General features: G+C 35.0%; 1 protein-coding gene across 1 annotated transcript in view; it reads right to left on the bottom strand.

Annotated features, from left to right (window-relative positions):
- Positions 1-275: 275 nt before the first annotated feature.
- Positions 276-16,424, bottom strand: part of PARP8 (poly(ADP-ribose) polymerase family member 8) — a 221,780-nt gene continuing 205,631 nt past the window's right edge. The window contains exons 25-26 of the mRNA XM_036742146.1: positions 15,939-16,023; positions 276-853 (exon numbers count right to left, since the gene is read on the bottom strand). Coding sequence (XP_036598041.1) covers positions 751-853; positions 15,939-16,023 — 188 coding nt within the window. The 3' untranslated portion in view covers positions 276-750. The remainder of the gene's footprint in view (positions 854-15,938; positions 16,024-16,424) is intronic.

Raw genomic sequence — 16,424 nt, 5'->3', positions numbered from 1 at the left:
ATATCTTGTTTAGATTTAGATTTACTGATTATTGACATTTATGTCTTCGTACAGGATGAGGATAGGATCCTACATTTGCACCATCGGTGTAGTCACATATATGCGTATGTGCACGTATAGATATATTTATAGTCATGTTGATATACACACACATATATGCATATATATGCAAAACACATATACACTCACTTTTTTTGGCAAGGAACTGCATCTAAATCCTAGTTATTTTTTGTATTACAAAAAAAACCCAACTAGGATAAGTAACATCCCTTCCATGACATTCTAATGTTCCATAGTACTAATAAATATAGTACATTAGAATGTACAAACATAACTTATTGCAAAGTATCCTGTATAGATGAAGGCTCCATTATAAAATATTCTCTCTTTATTCTATTTTGGTTAACCTAAATTTAAAATGCCGGTATATAATACCAAAATGTCCAATTAAAGAGTTTAATATAAAAATATCAGCACAAAACTCCTTTTTAAATCTTTTTATTGTGAGCAGCCCAAACTTTTGTTTTAGTGCTGTTGAATTTTATTACTAGATTCCATACCCCTACAGTTGGTAAATTGCATACCATTTTAGGTATTTCAATGAGACTTAGAAAGATTAAGAAAAAATCAGTATTCAAAGGGTTAATTTGGTTTATAATAACAATTTTTTTTTCATCTTCTTCAGTTCAAAATCCAGCTTTGAAACCGAGGAAGGCTTTCAAATCATGATAGGGAAACCACAGTGGTCCTTTAGCCAGTCGCAGTTTGGTTACCAATTACCCGGAGAATCTCTTTATGAATGCCTCCTTCTTGAGTGTTGATGCTTGTATCTCCTACTTGACCATCTTCATATCTAAAAAGTGAAACAAGGAAAATACGAATATTTAAAGAAAGTATTTTAATGGCATAGGAACTTACTTTGTAATTGAATGTCACACAGAGAAAAATAAGATAATTCAGATTTTAAAAATGTTCAGTGGACCTTTTCCCCCCAGATATACTGGGTGTTTGTAAAGTTTGGACACACAGGCAAAAATGCATATTTTTAAGAAATGAAATGAATGAAATTTTCAGCAACATTTTATTTAACTGGAATATTGACAAATAACATCTTCAGTGTGATTTCCATCATTTGTGACGCAAAGGTTGATGCGCTTTGCAAGATTTACATGAACTTGATGTAATAACTCCACATTGCCATCAATTCACTCTTTATGAGTTCAATCAAGTGTGTTGCATCTGTGATTTTCATTGAGTACACCTTCTCCTTTAGCATACCCCAGAAAAAGAAGTCAAGGGAACTAAGGTCTGTCAATATTCCAAATATTTCAAAAAAGCATTTTTGTCTATGTGTCCAGACTTCAGGGACACCCTGTACACTTCTTTTTTTTCCAGATATACATTATATTTTAATTTTACATAATTTTTCTTTTATTTCTTCTCAATTACACCTAAACAAAAATCTTTTTAATTATTTTTTAAAATTTTGAGTTCCAAATTTCCTCACTCTTTCACTCCTCCTTGAGAAGATAAGCAATTTGATATAGATTATACATGTGCAGTCTCTATGAGCTATGTTGCAAAAGAAAATGCAGACCAAAATGATGATGATGATGATGATGATGATGTAAAAAAAAAATTATGCTTCAATCTGCATTCGGACACCATCAGTTCTTTCTCTGGGAGTGGATAGTATTTTTCATCAGAAGCCTTTCAGAATTGTTTTGGATTGTTATATTGCTGAAGAAATAACTAAGTCATTCACTATTGATCATCATACAATATTGCTGTCACTGTTCACAATGTATTATTGGTTCTGTTCATTTCACTTTGCGTCAGTTGATGTAAATCTTCCCTGGTTTTTCCTGAAAGCACCCTGCTTATCATTTCTTATAGCACCATAGTATTTTATCACTATCATATAGCACAACATGTTCAGCCATTCCCCAATTGATGGGCATCCGCTCAACTTCTAATTCTTTGCCACCACAAAAAGATTTTCTACAAATATTTTTATACATTTAAGTCCTTTTCTTTTAATCTCTTTGGGGTACAGTCCTAGTAATGGTACTGCTGGATCAAAGGATATGCAAAGTTTTATAACCCTCTGGGCATCATTCCAAATGGCTCTCCAGAATGGTTAGCAGATATGCATGTTCAAATCACCAAAGAGACAAACCATTTTTCCATTTTCTCAGCCATTTGATTCCCCCTCCTTATTTTCAAAGATTGATTAGCAGTGTTCTTCATTGCACTTGAGAGTATCAATCATGTACCCCTGTATCTTTTACCCTACCATAAAATTCACCAGCTCTTTTACCCAGTTAGCAGAGCACATACCTATTCACACCTTACCTTTGAATTTCAATCTTATTCCAGTAATGGGCTTCTCAACATTATAGAAATTAAGTTAACTATACCCTTTTTCTTCTCTGTTTTGCCTGACTTGCTCTAACCTTATTTACCATTTCACCATTAATTCTGTGCCTTTTCTCCCTCCTCTCCTCAGCCCTACACATATATCCTTCTGTGCTTACCATTTTGTCTCTTTTTGTATCTTGCTCTCATTATAGATTTGATCCAGTCTTTTCTGATCTTACTCTATACTTTCTAAATTAAGAAGGTACAGTTCAAGTACAAGTAATTCTTTGAACTTTAGCCATAAAAAAAATCCATAAAATTTGCACAGTATCCTATAATGGACAATTTCTGAATCATCTGATTCAGAAGTAATTTTATTTCAGAATAGTTCATTTCCTTAAATAAACTCACTAAGATAACAGGAAGTTTACTTTGAATACATCTGTTAAGCTCCCATGATAATAGTCAGTGAGTAATAGGTGGTGAATTAATTCTTCCCCATAAAAAATGACTTCAGGATAGAAGCTTCAGAGAGGTCTGGTAATTAACTTAAAAACAGGGAATCAAAGATGTAATCAGAGAGCTTCACAGATTAACATAGGCCCCTGTCTTTTCTTTACTACCCTTAAATGTCCTATAAATTGCAGAGCATGACAAATTTGACAGCATCAAACTAAAATTAGCAGAAAATGGAATTCCTTCTCAATGATCTAGAGTGATCCTCTTATCTTCCTATTAAATCTATATACCTAATGACCTCTTCCGATGACCTAGGGCATTTAGTTTATGCAATCTCGCTTACTTTGTTGATTTAATACAAATGCTTTTATGTAATAGTTTCACCACAAAGGCTTGATAAGTCTGGGGTTTTATTCACAAAAAAAAGTTAAATTAGGGAATACTGAGATATGATGGGGGCATATCTAGCAGGTAAGACATGCGAGAGTGAAGGGCAAAGGGGCAGAAGTTCACTCAAGGCAGATAAACAGGATATGAATCACAGAACCTCAGCATTGGAAGGAGCCTCAAAGGCCATTTTATTCTAATCTGTTCCTAAAAAACAAATTTCATCCACTCCACTTTATGAAATGTCCTAAGAAAGGTAATTCAGCCTTTGCTTGATGACCTTCACTACCTAGGGATAACCAGCATATCCCAGTCCCAAGATAGTCCAATTCATTTTTTAATAGCTCTGTTAGGAAAGGAAGTTTTCCTTTACATAGAGTCTATTACCTCTGGCATTCTACAGCTTTGAATTAATTGTTCCTAGTTTTGCCCTCTGTTGCCAAATGGAAAAAAAAATCTTATCCCTCTTCCACAAATATCTGAATGCCCACCTTCACCCAATTCCCCAAGTCTTCTCTTCCCTAGGCTAAACAGTCTTGGATTCTTTACCTGATCCATATATAGCATCACCTCAAGGATTTTCACCATTCTGGATGCCCTCCTCTGAATGCTCCCATTTGTCTAGATCCTTCCCCAAAGTGTGGCACCCAAAACTAAAAACAACATTTAACACATGATCTATGATGCTTTATAGCTCTCCTTCCCAAATATCATCCCATATGATCAGGAGTAAGAACCATGCTAGTTCAGAAGAAGATAACATATTGCCAGTAAACTGACTGAGCAGGCTTTACTTTAAGGAAATATTTCCTGATTTTTAGAGCTGCCCCAAAATGGAATGGGTTGTCTTGGAGATAGTGAGGTTCCTCCCAGAACCAGGATCATAATCATTCAGGTATATTAATGATAGTACTCAAAGTCCTTTCCAATTAGGAGACTATTTTATTTTGTCAATTAATTACGTTGATTTGTCACTTCTGACAAGGCAGACCAACAAAATAAAATAGACTGCTGTAACTAACTTCAAATATCTGGATTTTCCCTCCCCAATTCCCTTTAGTCAACAAGTGTCCATGCTAAGATTTTCTCCATGAAATAAATCTGTCCTCATTCCCAGATTTAAACTAGACAGTTTTTTTTTTCTCAAAAAATAAAACAATATCCAAAATATGGAAGAACAATGAAAAAAATCATGAACTGAACTTCATGTGCACATTTCTTCTATAAAGACCTTTTTAAAAAAATTCCTTTCTATAAGGACTTCTTTCTTGACCATAGAGGTCAACTGGGCCCAAAATATTGCTAGTGTAAATTAAGGATTGTGAAATTAAATTATTCTTGGGAAATGCAAATAGCATTCATATAAAGTCTCTTAATAGTGAAAACAGTTTACCTAAACAAATACTTATTAAGTGAAAATTTAAATATAAACAGAAATAGTTCAAAATTTGTCACTGTATTTCTTCATTTGGAATGAGAACCAGCACTCCTACTTTTAGCTGTGACCAATCTATGTAAAGTTGTAAATATATATATAATATATATGTATATATACATACACTAATACACACACACACACACACACACACACACACACTCAACACTCTTTAGTTTATCTCCATTAGATTTGTTTTCCTTTGAAAGCCTCTCTATTCCATGAACATACACCATACTTTGCTACTGCCTTTCAATCATTAGACATTTACACGGATTACTCAAATTTCCTTGGAAACCAATAGAAACATACATGACTGGACCTTATTAAAATAAAGGTTCTAGCTGCTTCTTCATGTATTGAGACTAGACTTGAAACCATGTCTCAGCTCCTTCTGTGCTAAAAGTAGTAGATTATAAAGACAGACAATTTGTCCCTTTTACAATAGTCAAGAATTCTTTTACAAGAATGTTGAGATTCGGAAATGGTACTATTCTGGCAATTAAAATCAATGAGATGTGTAACACTTGAAATGGACTCATAAAGGGAGTGATTACTTTTCATTTATGTTGAGTTCAAATAAAGACAAACAATGGTACAAAACAGTTGTCCAATATGCTTATCACTAATTTGATATACTTATCAGTAAATTTAGAACTTATAAGACCAAGCTCCTAACAGAGAATTAAAAAAAAAAGTCTTTATTAAGTGCCTAGTATAGTACATGACAGGCACTGGGGAGACAAAGGCAAAAATGAAACAGCCTCTGTGCACAAGAAGTTTACATTCTACTAGGTTGGGGTGAAGATGGGAGGAATAAATGGAAGAAAACAATTATTGAGATAAATAAATACAAAGTATATGAAGTTACTTGAGGAGGGGGAGGAGTAACAGCCAGGGGAATCTGAAAAGAGGTGCATTGTGTATTGTTGTTATTCAATCATTTCAGTAGTGTCTGACTCTTCCTGACCCCTTTGGAGTTTTCTTGGCAAAGATACTGGAGTGGTTTGCCATTTCCTTCTCCAGCTCGTTTACATATGAGGAAACCGAGGCAAACAGGGTTAAGTGAAAGTGACTTTTCCAGGGTCTCATAACTAATACATGTCTAAGGTCAGATTTGAACTCAGGAAAGTAAGTCTTCCTGACCGTAGGCCTGGAACTCTATCTACTGCGTCATGCACCTAGCTGCCCAGAAAAATTGTGTATAAGTAACAGTAAATATATGATGTTGGTTAGGTAAGGTGAAATCAGTCTGGAAAGATAATTTGGAAATAACTCGATTGGTTAAGAGCTTTAAATGACAAATATGAGGACTTATATTTTGAGTCAATGGAGAGTCACCCAAGGCTTCTTGAGCAAAGAAATGATTGATACTAACAGGGATCTCCAATTGGAAGCTTGGTGGTATATGGCTTACAAAGACTGGCAGCTTTTAGGTCAATCGGGAGACTTCCAAACATGCAGGGAAGAGGGAATGAGGGTGGTAACTATGTGAGCAGAGAGTAAGGGACAAGAGTAACTTTGAAGGAGGTAGAAGTTTGCAGAAATTACTCTGTTAATAACATCAACAAATATTTAATGTGTGAAATCACTGGGTAGAAACTGGCTGAGCTGACATATTACTGAATGAAACCAACACATACTAGTCATGAATGAAACAGAAGATCTAAGGATATTCTGACTAAACAAGAGGATTGCTCATATGTTTTCTTTGGAGGTGAAGGGGAAGAAGAATTGATAGAGTTGGTTCCATTGTGAATCCAAAACCAAAAATAAATATAATTTCATGGTGCACTTAGCCATTTCACCTATAAGGTCATAAATCTCAGCTCAAAATGTATGATTCCTGTGCACTGATGGATTATCATGATTGATTCTCTTACCCAGTTAGCATAGCACATACATATTCACACCCTTAACTCTTTTCAATGACCATGAATTGCACTGAGGATTTGGGAAACTGTAGAGCCTGAGACATAAATTGCAATATTCTATGTGATAAGGAACACCTAAATATACTCACAATCAATTGAGCAATCTTTGCATATGGACTCTGCATAGGTCATCCTCCGTGATACTGCTAAACATCTTCAGTATTTAGTGCATACATAAATGAATACAGTTTTCTCCATCGTTCTATTTCTCCTATGTGATTTTACAGGAAAGGACTTAATGAAAATCCTGTATGATTTTAACATGTGCATGGGAAACAAACTTGGATTTCAATCTCAACACAGATAGTTATTAACTGTATGACCCTAGGTAGGTCACTTAATTGAGGCTGTTTCCTCATTTGTAAAATGTGGAAAACAGTAGCATCTATCTCAAGTTTTGATGCAATGGCCAATGAAGACAAGGCACATTAAGTGTCTGGCAAGCTTTATGGCCTGCACAAATACACACTGCTCTTTGAACAACATCTTTAAGGATGAATTTTGACTCACTAACTCACATTCCTACTTTGTATTCAACTAAGGGAAAAACATAGGAGATCTTATATTTTCTACATCATGGTCAGCTGAAGATGCAATCTGCTGAAAATTGTTTGCAAATGCCTTCTTGTTCTTTTCTCAATTATTCATCAAGATTACTCTGCATGCAAATATAGAATATTCTCATGAAGATTTAATAAACATGAAGCAAAGCATAAGCATTGGTATTTATTGGGTTATTGGTTTGTTTTTTTGAAGGAAATTGTATCACTCAATTCAATTCAGAATGTATTAGGTAACTAATACTTATATAGCAAAGTGATGTACCATCTGTGATATTTTCTGTTGTTTTGGAGTACAGTCAGGTCTACTAATAATGCATTCCCCAAAAGTACCACTCCTATGTAAAATCCCACGATAAAAACCACAAAGTTTATGGGGAAAATGGAGCTGGGGAAGCAGTGCTTAAATACTAGATCAGTGACACATAAAAGATAGCAACATAATAAAAACAGAAGTATCATTTTATATACTACATAAATACTATAATAAATAATGGCAGGGTCTACCGTGGGCTGCTGTTCAACCTATGCCTGGCTCTCACACAATAGCCTGGAAGATGTTGCCTTTGTGGATCTTAACTCTAACACCTGGGCTATGCCAAAAGGTGGGGTAGGAGGGAGAGTTTGAGTTAGCCTTCCTTCACCCACAACTTCCACTGCACTAGAAAGACATACAATAAATAGGGCACTCTGCCTTGACAAAGACCAAAAGTTTTCTTCTGGAAGTGGGTATCCTAAGGGTTGTAGCTTGTAAGTTATTATGAAAGTTTGGAGTTTTCTGTGTTCTCTCACTGTATCTTGCTCAGGATGTTGAGTTACAAGCAAATTCAAAATTTGTGTTATGCTCAAAATGTTCCCTAATACATCAATTGCGTTGGAATAAATTTTCTATTTTGCAAGCAACTATTATAGCAGAACTCACTATACCCCTTTAAGATATTTTGAAAAATCATCCCTTAGTACCTTTAGAATGGATTTTTTATTTCTGTATGTATCTGATCAGGTCCTAGATTAATTTTCTTAAGTGCCATTGGCATTCCTTACATGGTGTTCAGATATTGAAATGATAGTTCAATTATCAATCATTGATGACCATAGTTGACTACAGACAAGCTGGCTGATATGTTCCATTTCATGTATATTTCTTGTCCGAGTTTTACTTGCCAGTGCTCTTGGGACCAGTGATTTGGCTTAGCAAGATTCACTTCAAGCTTGTTTTCCACTGAACTGCTTTCTGCTTTCATGGAAGACTTCTATGATCCTTGCACTGACCTCCATAATGATTTATAACTGCTCTGCTTGCTATATCAATATGCTTGATAAAGTGTTTACTTGTTTATTCTCTGCTTGATCAAATGCTTACTCTACAGGACAGTTTCTGGGCTGTTTCATCCACCTTGTTGTTCTGATTGATTTGCATCAAACACATTTCCCAAAGAAATCAGTGATAAACTAGTATCTCTGATAAATGCCTCATATCTAAAATACACAGGGAACTGAGTCAAATTTATAGGAATACAAGTCATTCCCCAATTGGGAAATGGTCAAAGTATATGAACAGGCAGTTTTCAGAGGAAGAAATTAAAGATATCTACAGGCATATGAAAAAATGCTCTAAATCACTATTGATTAGAGAAATGCAAATCAAAACAACTCTCCTGTCAGACTGGCTAACATGACAAAACAGGAAAATGACAAATGCTGGAGAGGATGTGGGAAGATTGGAACATTGTTACATTGTTGGTGGACTTGTGAACTGATCCAGCCATTCTGGAGAATAATTGCCCAAAGGACTATAAAAATGTGCATATTCCTTGACCCAGCAATACCACTACTAGGGCTGTATCCCAAAGAGATTATACAAGTGGGAAATGGACCAGTATGTACAAAAATATTTATAGCAGCTCTTTTTGTGGTGGTAAAGAACTGGAAATCAAGGGGATGCCCATCAATTGGGGAATGGCTAAACAAGTTGTGGTATATAAATATAATGGAATACTACTGTGCTACAAGAAATGAAGAACAGACAGACTTCATTATAACCTGGAAAAAACATATATGAACTGATGCTGAGTGAGTGGAGCAGAACCAGGAGAATGTTATCCACAATTATAGACACACGGTATCTCTGATGACTAACTTTGATAGACTCGGTTTTTCTCATCAATGCAAGGTTCAAAGCCAGCTCTAAAAGATTCATGATGGAAAAAGCTATGCACATCCAGAGAAAGAATTATGGAGTCTGAATGCAGATTGAGGCAAACTATTTACTCTCTTTTTTTCTCTTCTTTTTGGTTTCTTGTTTCTCATGAATCATTTCATTAGTCATAATTCTTTAGAACTTGACAATTATGTAAATAAGTTTAATGCAAAGGTATATGTAGAACCTATATCAGATTACATGCTGTCTTGGGGGCGAAGGGGGAGAAGAGAGAAGGAGAGAAAATTTGGAACTCAAAAATTTGTGGAACTGAATGTTGTAAACTAAAAATGAAAACTAAATTTAAAAAAAGAAATTGATGATAGGTGTTTTCATGTCTTTATATTTCTCATTTTGGGGGGTTTCTACAGTGTTATTTTTTTAATGGGTAGGGCTCCAGTTGCTATAATAATATACGTTGTCATTTTTACCCTAATTGATTTTGTCTTCGAAACTGACTACAACTGGTAAATAGACTGACTACATACAGTTTGATGAAAATCATCATAGTTTATAAGCATCTGCCACCTAGCCAATCTACAGGTCTTTGGTCTCTCAGTTTTGTTTTTTGTTTTTCATTTCTAAAGCTTAGGCTCTAACATAGACTTCATTATAGTGCTTTGTGCCAACCTGCACATTGAAATAATTTCAAGATATGTGGTCAGTCAGTTGGGAGGATTTTGTCAAAGTTCTTCATAAAACTTGTAAGATATTGGTACATAAATGGTAATGACATCCATGGTGGTCCCTTTGCTTAGCTCACAGGGAGATGAGATAACAAAGTGTTCCAGAAAAGGATCATTTTGTAGCATTTGAGTGCACAAGACCAACTCTGCCACCTCTTTTATCCCCTTCTATGAATAAAGCACCCTTCATTTAGCAGAAACAAACAAAAAAAAAATGTTTCCTGCCCTCCAGTCTTGGCTACCAACTTTTTCACTATTTTGCCATCTGCACTGGAGAAATAAAGGGCACCAAAGGACTGAGGAAACATCAAAAAAAAAATACATCAACTACTAGCCAACTTATACAAATGTCCTCAGCTTGAAGCTATGTTGGTCTTTGTATAACAGATAGAGTCTGTCACTAGGCCCATACCTGAAGCTTTTCTAGGTTTTGTAAACATGACAGACCTTATATTTCACTGGGAATGCTTTTATTTTTTTTCATTCACCAAACATTTATGAAGTACTTACTCTATAAAAAGCATTGTGTGTGATACAAAAAAAAATGTGATATAGTCTTTGCCCTCTAAAAATTTATCATTTCTCTAGGGATACTCATCATAACACACATAGTAAGTACCATATAAGTTGTAAAAAAGAATGTGCTTTAGAAATTCAGAAGAGTTAGAGATCGTGTATAGCTATAATAATCTGGGAAGATTTCACAAATAAAGAGGCATTTTAATTGGGCCTTTGACCATATTTTGGTAGGCATTAGAGGATTTTGAGAGAGTCAAAGTAAGGGAAAAAAGAAACTAGTTACAGCAACTATATCAGTAAATATGGCTGGAGCAAAGTGGATAGATAATCTGGGAACAAGTTTAGGTAGGTAATTTAGGCCCAAATTATAGGGGGGCATGAAAGTTATTTTAAGAAGGTTAGACTATATTTGCTTTGCAATGGAGAACTGCTGGGTGTTTTTCATTCCCAGAATGACAACAATCAAAGCAATGAGTTAAGATTAATATGACAGTGATGTTCAGTACCGATTAGCTAAAAAAGACATGACATTTATTATTTGTGAGGCCACAGGAAATTTACTTAATATCTTTGAGCATCAGTTTCCTCATCTGCAAAATGATGGGGCTGGACATGATAGAACTTATTTCCTCTTCTAAATCTATGATCCTTTGAAATAAAAGTCTATTGTAGTAGAGATATAATGGAGGTTTTACGATTGGGATACTGGGGGAGTGGTAGCATCTAGAATTCAAAAGTGAGGACATTATAAGACGTATCTGATTTGAAAATGAAGATAATGGAGTCATTTTAGACAGGTAGCATTTGGGGTGACAAGATCATTAGGAGTAAATAGTGAATATGCATACAGAAGTATAATATGAAACTTCAGAAGAGACATGTGTTTAGGGATTAAGCACATATATAGGAATTAGTTACATAGAGATGATTAAGAAAATAGCCCTGGTAACAATCTATTACCCCCCCATGAAAAAATGCCTTCACTGAGGTACAATATAATGCCCCTTACCTACTACAATAGAAAGAATGGAATGTCTAACCAGAAACACAAAAATCTCCCTCACAAGAAGTTTTCAACAGGAGGCAAATGGTCAATTGTTCTTTATATTATAGTTGGGATTCTTTTTGAGGAAGGAGTTGGACTGGAAATCAGATTCTTAACTTGAGATTCATGAACTTCATTAACAACTATTGCAATTCAATAGAATTTATTTCCTTTGTAATCCTCTACTTTATTTTAGGTACTTAAAAACATTATTCTGATTAGAGGTCCACAGGCATCACCAGATTGTGAAAGGGGTCCATGATTTAAAAAAAAAAATGTTGAGGACTCCTGGACTAGACGGTAGCTGAGGTCCCTCCCAGATCTAATATTCTATGATTCTGATTGTTACAGAAAAATTAATAAATCACTGAACAGCATTTCTGTATCTTTTTTTAAAATATGGTAGTTTTTTTTTTACTATATCATTTAATGAACTTTGTATTGATAAACTCCTGATTAAGTTTCAAGGAATCTTTTGCCAAGTCGTAGGAATTTGCTGAACTGTTCCTCCATCCTCTGAACTAGACCACCAGGAGCCAAGCCTTGGCAAAGTCAAACAACTCTGTATTTCCTGGAACAAAGCAGCTCCCTCTTGATACCATCCATTTTCCCTGCCTTATTACTTCTCAACTATCCAATCTGGATCTTCTCCATCCTACCTCACAGGTTTCCAACTCTTGCTTTAAGAAATTGATACTCCCACTGCCAGCAGAAAGAGAATGACAATTGATTTCTCTGTCATTGCCCTCATCATTTTTGTGATTTCCCAGACCACAACTCCCTTCCTGAGCACTAATCCCTTATAAGTATTGTCTCCCCCACTAGAAGGTAAGCTCCTTCCAAACTAGGAGAAGAATTTATACAATAAAAACAACAAAACTCTAACCACTGCAATGGCTAACCAGATACCAGAGTACTGATGACGAACTATGCTACTCAAAATCTTGACAGAGAGGTGGATAATTCAAGAAGCAAAATAAAACACCCATTTTTGGACACAGGCAATGTGAAAATCTGTTTTACTTAACTTTGCATATTTGTTACAGGGGTTTTGTTTTTCTCTTTTTTTTTCTTTTAAGGTAGAGGGGGATACGGTAAGAGAAAATAAGTGCTGATTAAATGAAAATGAAGGTAAGCTTCTTGAAGGCAGGGACTATCTCAATTTGTCACCCCAATGCTTGGAATGGTGTTTGGTACAAAGTAAAGGCTTAATAAATGCTTTTCATTCAAGCATTCAATCGCCTTTAAGTGTGATAAATAACTTACGTAAATTAAACCTGCTTCCAATTTAGTCACATCTAACAAGAAATTTAGAATGAAATTTATTGTATGCGATGTTCTGATTTTTGTCTACCCAGGTACCTGAAACTACCCATTCTTTCTCCTTCCTTCAGACAGTTTCCAATCTTTATCATTAATTCTCACAGTTCATACCATACTTTGGAAGTTTGAGTAGTAGTTAGTATACAAATATGCGACAGAGACAAAGACAGATAGATACTAAGAGATAGAGACAAAGAGACACAAATAGAGAAGAAAATAGAAAGACAGAGACACGGACCATGATGACAAACATGATGATGGCTATGTCTGTGATTTTATTATTTCACTGATATAGAAACTACTTCTCCCAGTATGGCTTGGCAAATTCTCTGAACTTTGTGGTCTTAGAGAGTTGCCTAGAGCACTGAGAGAGGTTAGTATTCAGGTTGGATGACAGAATCATAGGTTTTAGAGATGAAAGAGACCTTAGAAGTCATTTTGCAGATGATGAGACTGAGGCTCCTAGACATGAACTGATTTGACCAAAATCACACAGGCAGTAAGTAGGTAACATGGATTTGAACTCAGGTCCTCTGACTCCAAAGCCTGTCCTTTCTTCCACTGTATCAAGGATAAACAGATATTTGCACAAATGGCAACAGGATCTATTGATATTCTTGGCATTTCTGCATTCAAGCCCCAAGAGAAAGCTTCTAGAGGGCAAGGACTGTGGTATATTTATCCTTTCTATCTATTCCCCTAGTGCCCATCTCAGTGCCTTATACTTCCTAGACACTTCTTCATAAAAGCTTACTGAAAAAATAACATTTTATCCTTTTCATCTCAAGTACTAGTAGCATTGTCATCATTAATAACACTTCTATCAAAGTGTGCTGGTATTTAATTGAATTTAACTAAACAATATTTTTCTGCATTTAGTCAGGAGGCTGTAAGTTCATCTATATTGAGTGATCTGACGTCTATTTTATGAGTCAATACAAATTCACACGTACATTTTAGGACCTTCATTGTTGGCTCTGCTCATATAATCTTACAATACCTTCTTTTTAGAATGACATTCCACCAAGTTTATCACATGCCCTTCTGGTACAGCAGTCCATAAGCCTTTTACCTAAAGCTTGGCTGAATGATTCATTTCTCAGAATGTCACTCTGGACATGACTTTTTCCTCTTGAAGGAATATGAATAAAACAGTAAGTAATGGTTTTTATTCTTTGTTACACTCTGAGAATCAGATTAACATGAAAACTATTTTTAACATTTATTATTTTCATTTAATGACAAAGGTAAGGAACAAAGCCACATTAATCTATTTCTAGTCACCAGGGATCATAGCTCCTCAATAGAGCAGGATATAAAGTAAAGGAGAAATTAAGTTTTTGTTTGATAATTATATAACTGTGATAAAGCTTTTCATTCTCTTCCATGTCGTCTCTTCCTAAGAAATTATCATTCAGTAGGGAGCCTTACTATCAGTGGAACAATACAACCCCATATTTTACAAAGAAAGAAACTTATGATCATAATTAGAAAGTACAATAGTTGGTTAACAAATTCTACTTTTTTTATATAATTGGAATCTTATCAATTTCATGTAATTAGCCTATTCTCTCCTGAGGTGCCAAGTAAAAGTATGTAACCTCATTTGTGTTAATAAAGAAATGAAAATTACAATCTTAAAATAATATGTCTTGTGAACTATTTAGGGACACAAAGTAGCAGAAGGTAGCAAGGCCCTCCCTATGAAAGGCACAAGTCATTGTTCAGTCATTCAACTGGTATTTATTAAGTGTCTACTAGATGCCTGACATGGGGCTAAGTGCTAGACCCTGTATATTAGGTATGGTAAGACTTCTGCCCAACAACACATTTTCTACCCATGGGAAATGTTTTTAGTTACTGTATTTCAAAGAAGAATACAAGCCTGAGAATAGGAAGCTTAAGAATTAGGTTGCTACCAATGCCTCAGTTTCAACATTTTCAGAGTTAATGGATGGTTCTTGAAATGAATTGGAATGAATTCCAGAAAAATGTCAAATATAATTTCTATGGTTGAGCAGGAGAGAACTTTAGGACTTGCTGTCTAGACACCACTTGGGTTTGTTCAATAATATTATCTTAATGACTGTAGCTTCCTTATGGAAAGCCAAGCTGCCAACTGTGAACAAGAAGGACTATTCATAATTATAACCTATATATCTATATCTGTATCTGTGTGTGTGTGTGTGTGTGTGTGTGTGTGTGTGTGTGTGTGTATGCGCAAGCATGAAAAGAAATTCATTGCCTTTGAACAACTGAGAAAAATATTAGGTGTTACATTTTTAATGGTGAGAGCTATGGTAATAATCCATATTAATGCTAAATGTGAAATGGGTTATGTTAACTAAAAAGCAGATCATAGGAACATAAGCTAATACACTGAGAACCAGAAAGGACTTAGCACAGTGCCTGGAACCTACTGGTGCTTACTAAATACTCAGTGACTGACTGATTGACCTTAGTGAAAATCCAGTCCAACCCCCTCATTTTACAGATGACCCATGGAGGTTAAATAAATTACACAGGGTAACAGAGGAAGACAGAGTCAGAAATGGAATTTGAAAACAGGTCCTCTGACTTTGGTGCCAGTGATTTTTCCATAGTACACTACTGCCCTTCAAACTGGTAACAATAAGGTGAGCTAAAAATTCAAATATGTAAACCAAAAATAAAATAAGTACAGGGAAACAGAGTTAAACACTCATTATTTGTTAATGAAAAATAACTATATAAAAGGATTTCATTTTTATTTTCCATTTTCTGCTTTGATTTTAAAATGTGTTAATCAAGATTTATATTTTGGTTATTCTTCAGTCCCCTAAATTATTAATACTAACAGGCTGTTGTTGCAGTATTTCCTTCTTCAAATAACAAGACCAGTATGCTGATGGTAAGGCAAAACATTTTCTCTATTTTGCTTTACTATGGGACTAAGCAAAAATGTCTTGAAACACTCCCCCTAGTCCCCAACACACTCATACATATACACTTTCTTTTAACAAAACTGAGGAAAAAATACTGTTACTTACACAAAGAAGAATCTTGTACAGACATGATCAGTGTTTGGAACAACCCATATTTCTCCATGTTTGTGCAGATCCGGTGATGTTATCACTGCAATGAAATATAAACTATTAGACTGATGAAATGAAAGCACTATTTTTCTCTAAAGGAATCAATATGATTTTACTTCTAGATCCTAGAAAAACCCTAATGAAAGAATACATAATGGAAAAAGTCTTTGTTACAGCACTACTCCAACACTCTAGGAAAAAGAATTGTATTTAAAAATAGAAATCAACTCTGCTAACACCAGCGGCAAGGTCTGTGTTCAAGAAATTTACAGAATCAGTTAGTGGATGGAAGACCAGTTTTTGCCCATATTTCGTTTTTGTTTCTGCTTTTTTTTTTAACCCATATACATAACTGCTCTTAAAAGGGGAGAATTGGGCTAAATAATGACTAAGATTACTTTTACCACCAAACTTTTATTTTTTGAGGGGGGCAGGGAATAC

The sequence above is a fragment of the Trichosurus vulpecula genome, chromosome 1, assembly GCF_011100635.1.
Source record: "Trichosurus vulpecula isolate mTriVul1 chromosome 1, mTriVul1.pri, whole genome shotgun sequence".
Classification (NCBI taxonomy): domain Eukaryota; kingdom Metazoa; phylum Chordata; class Mammalia; order Diprotodontia; family Phalangeridae; genus Trichosurus; species Trichosurus vulpecula.
This window is presented reverse-complemented; position numbering and strand designations above follow the sequence as displayed.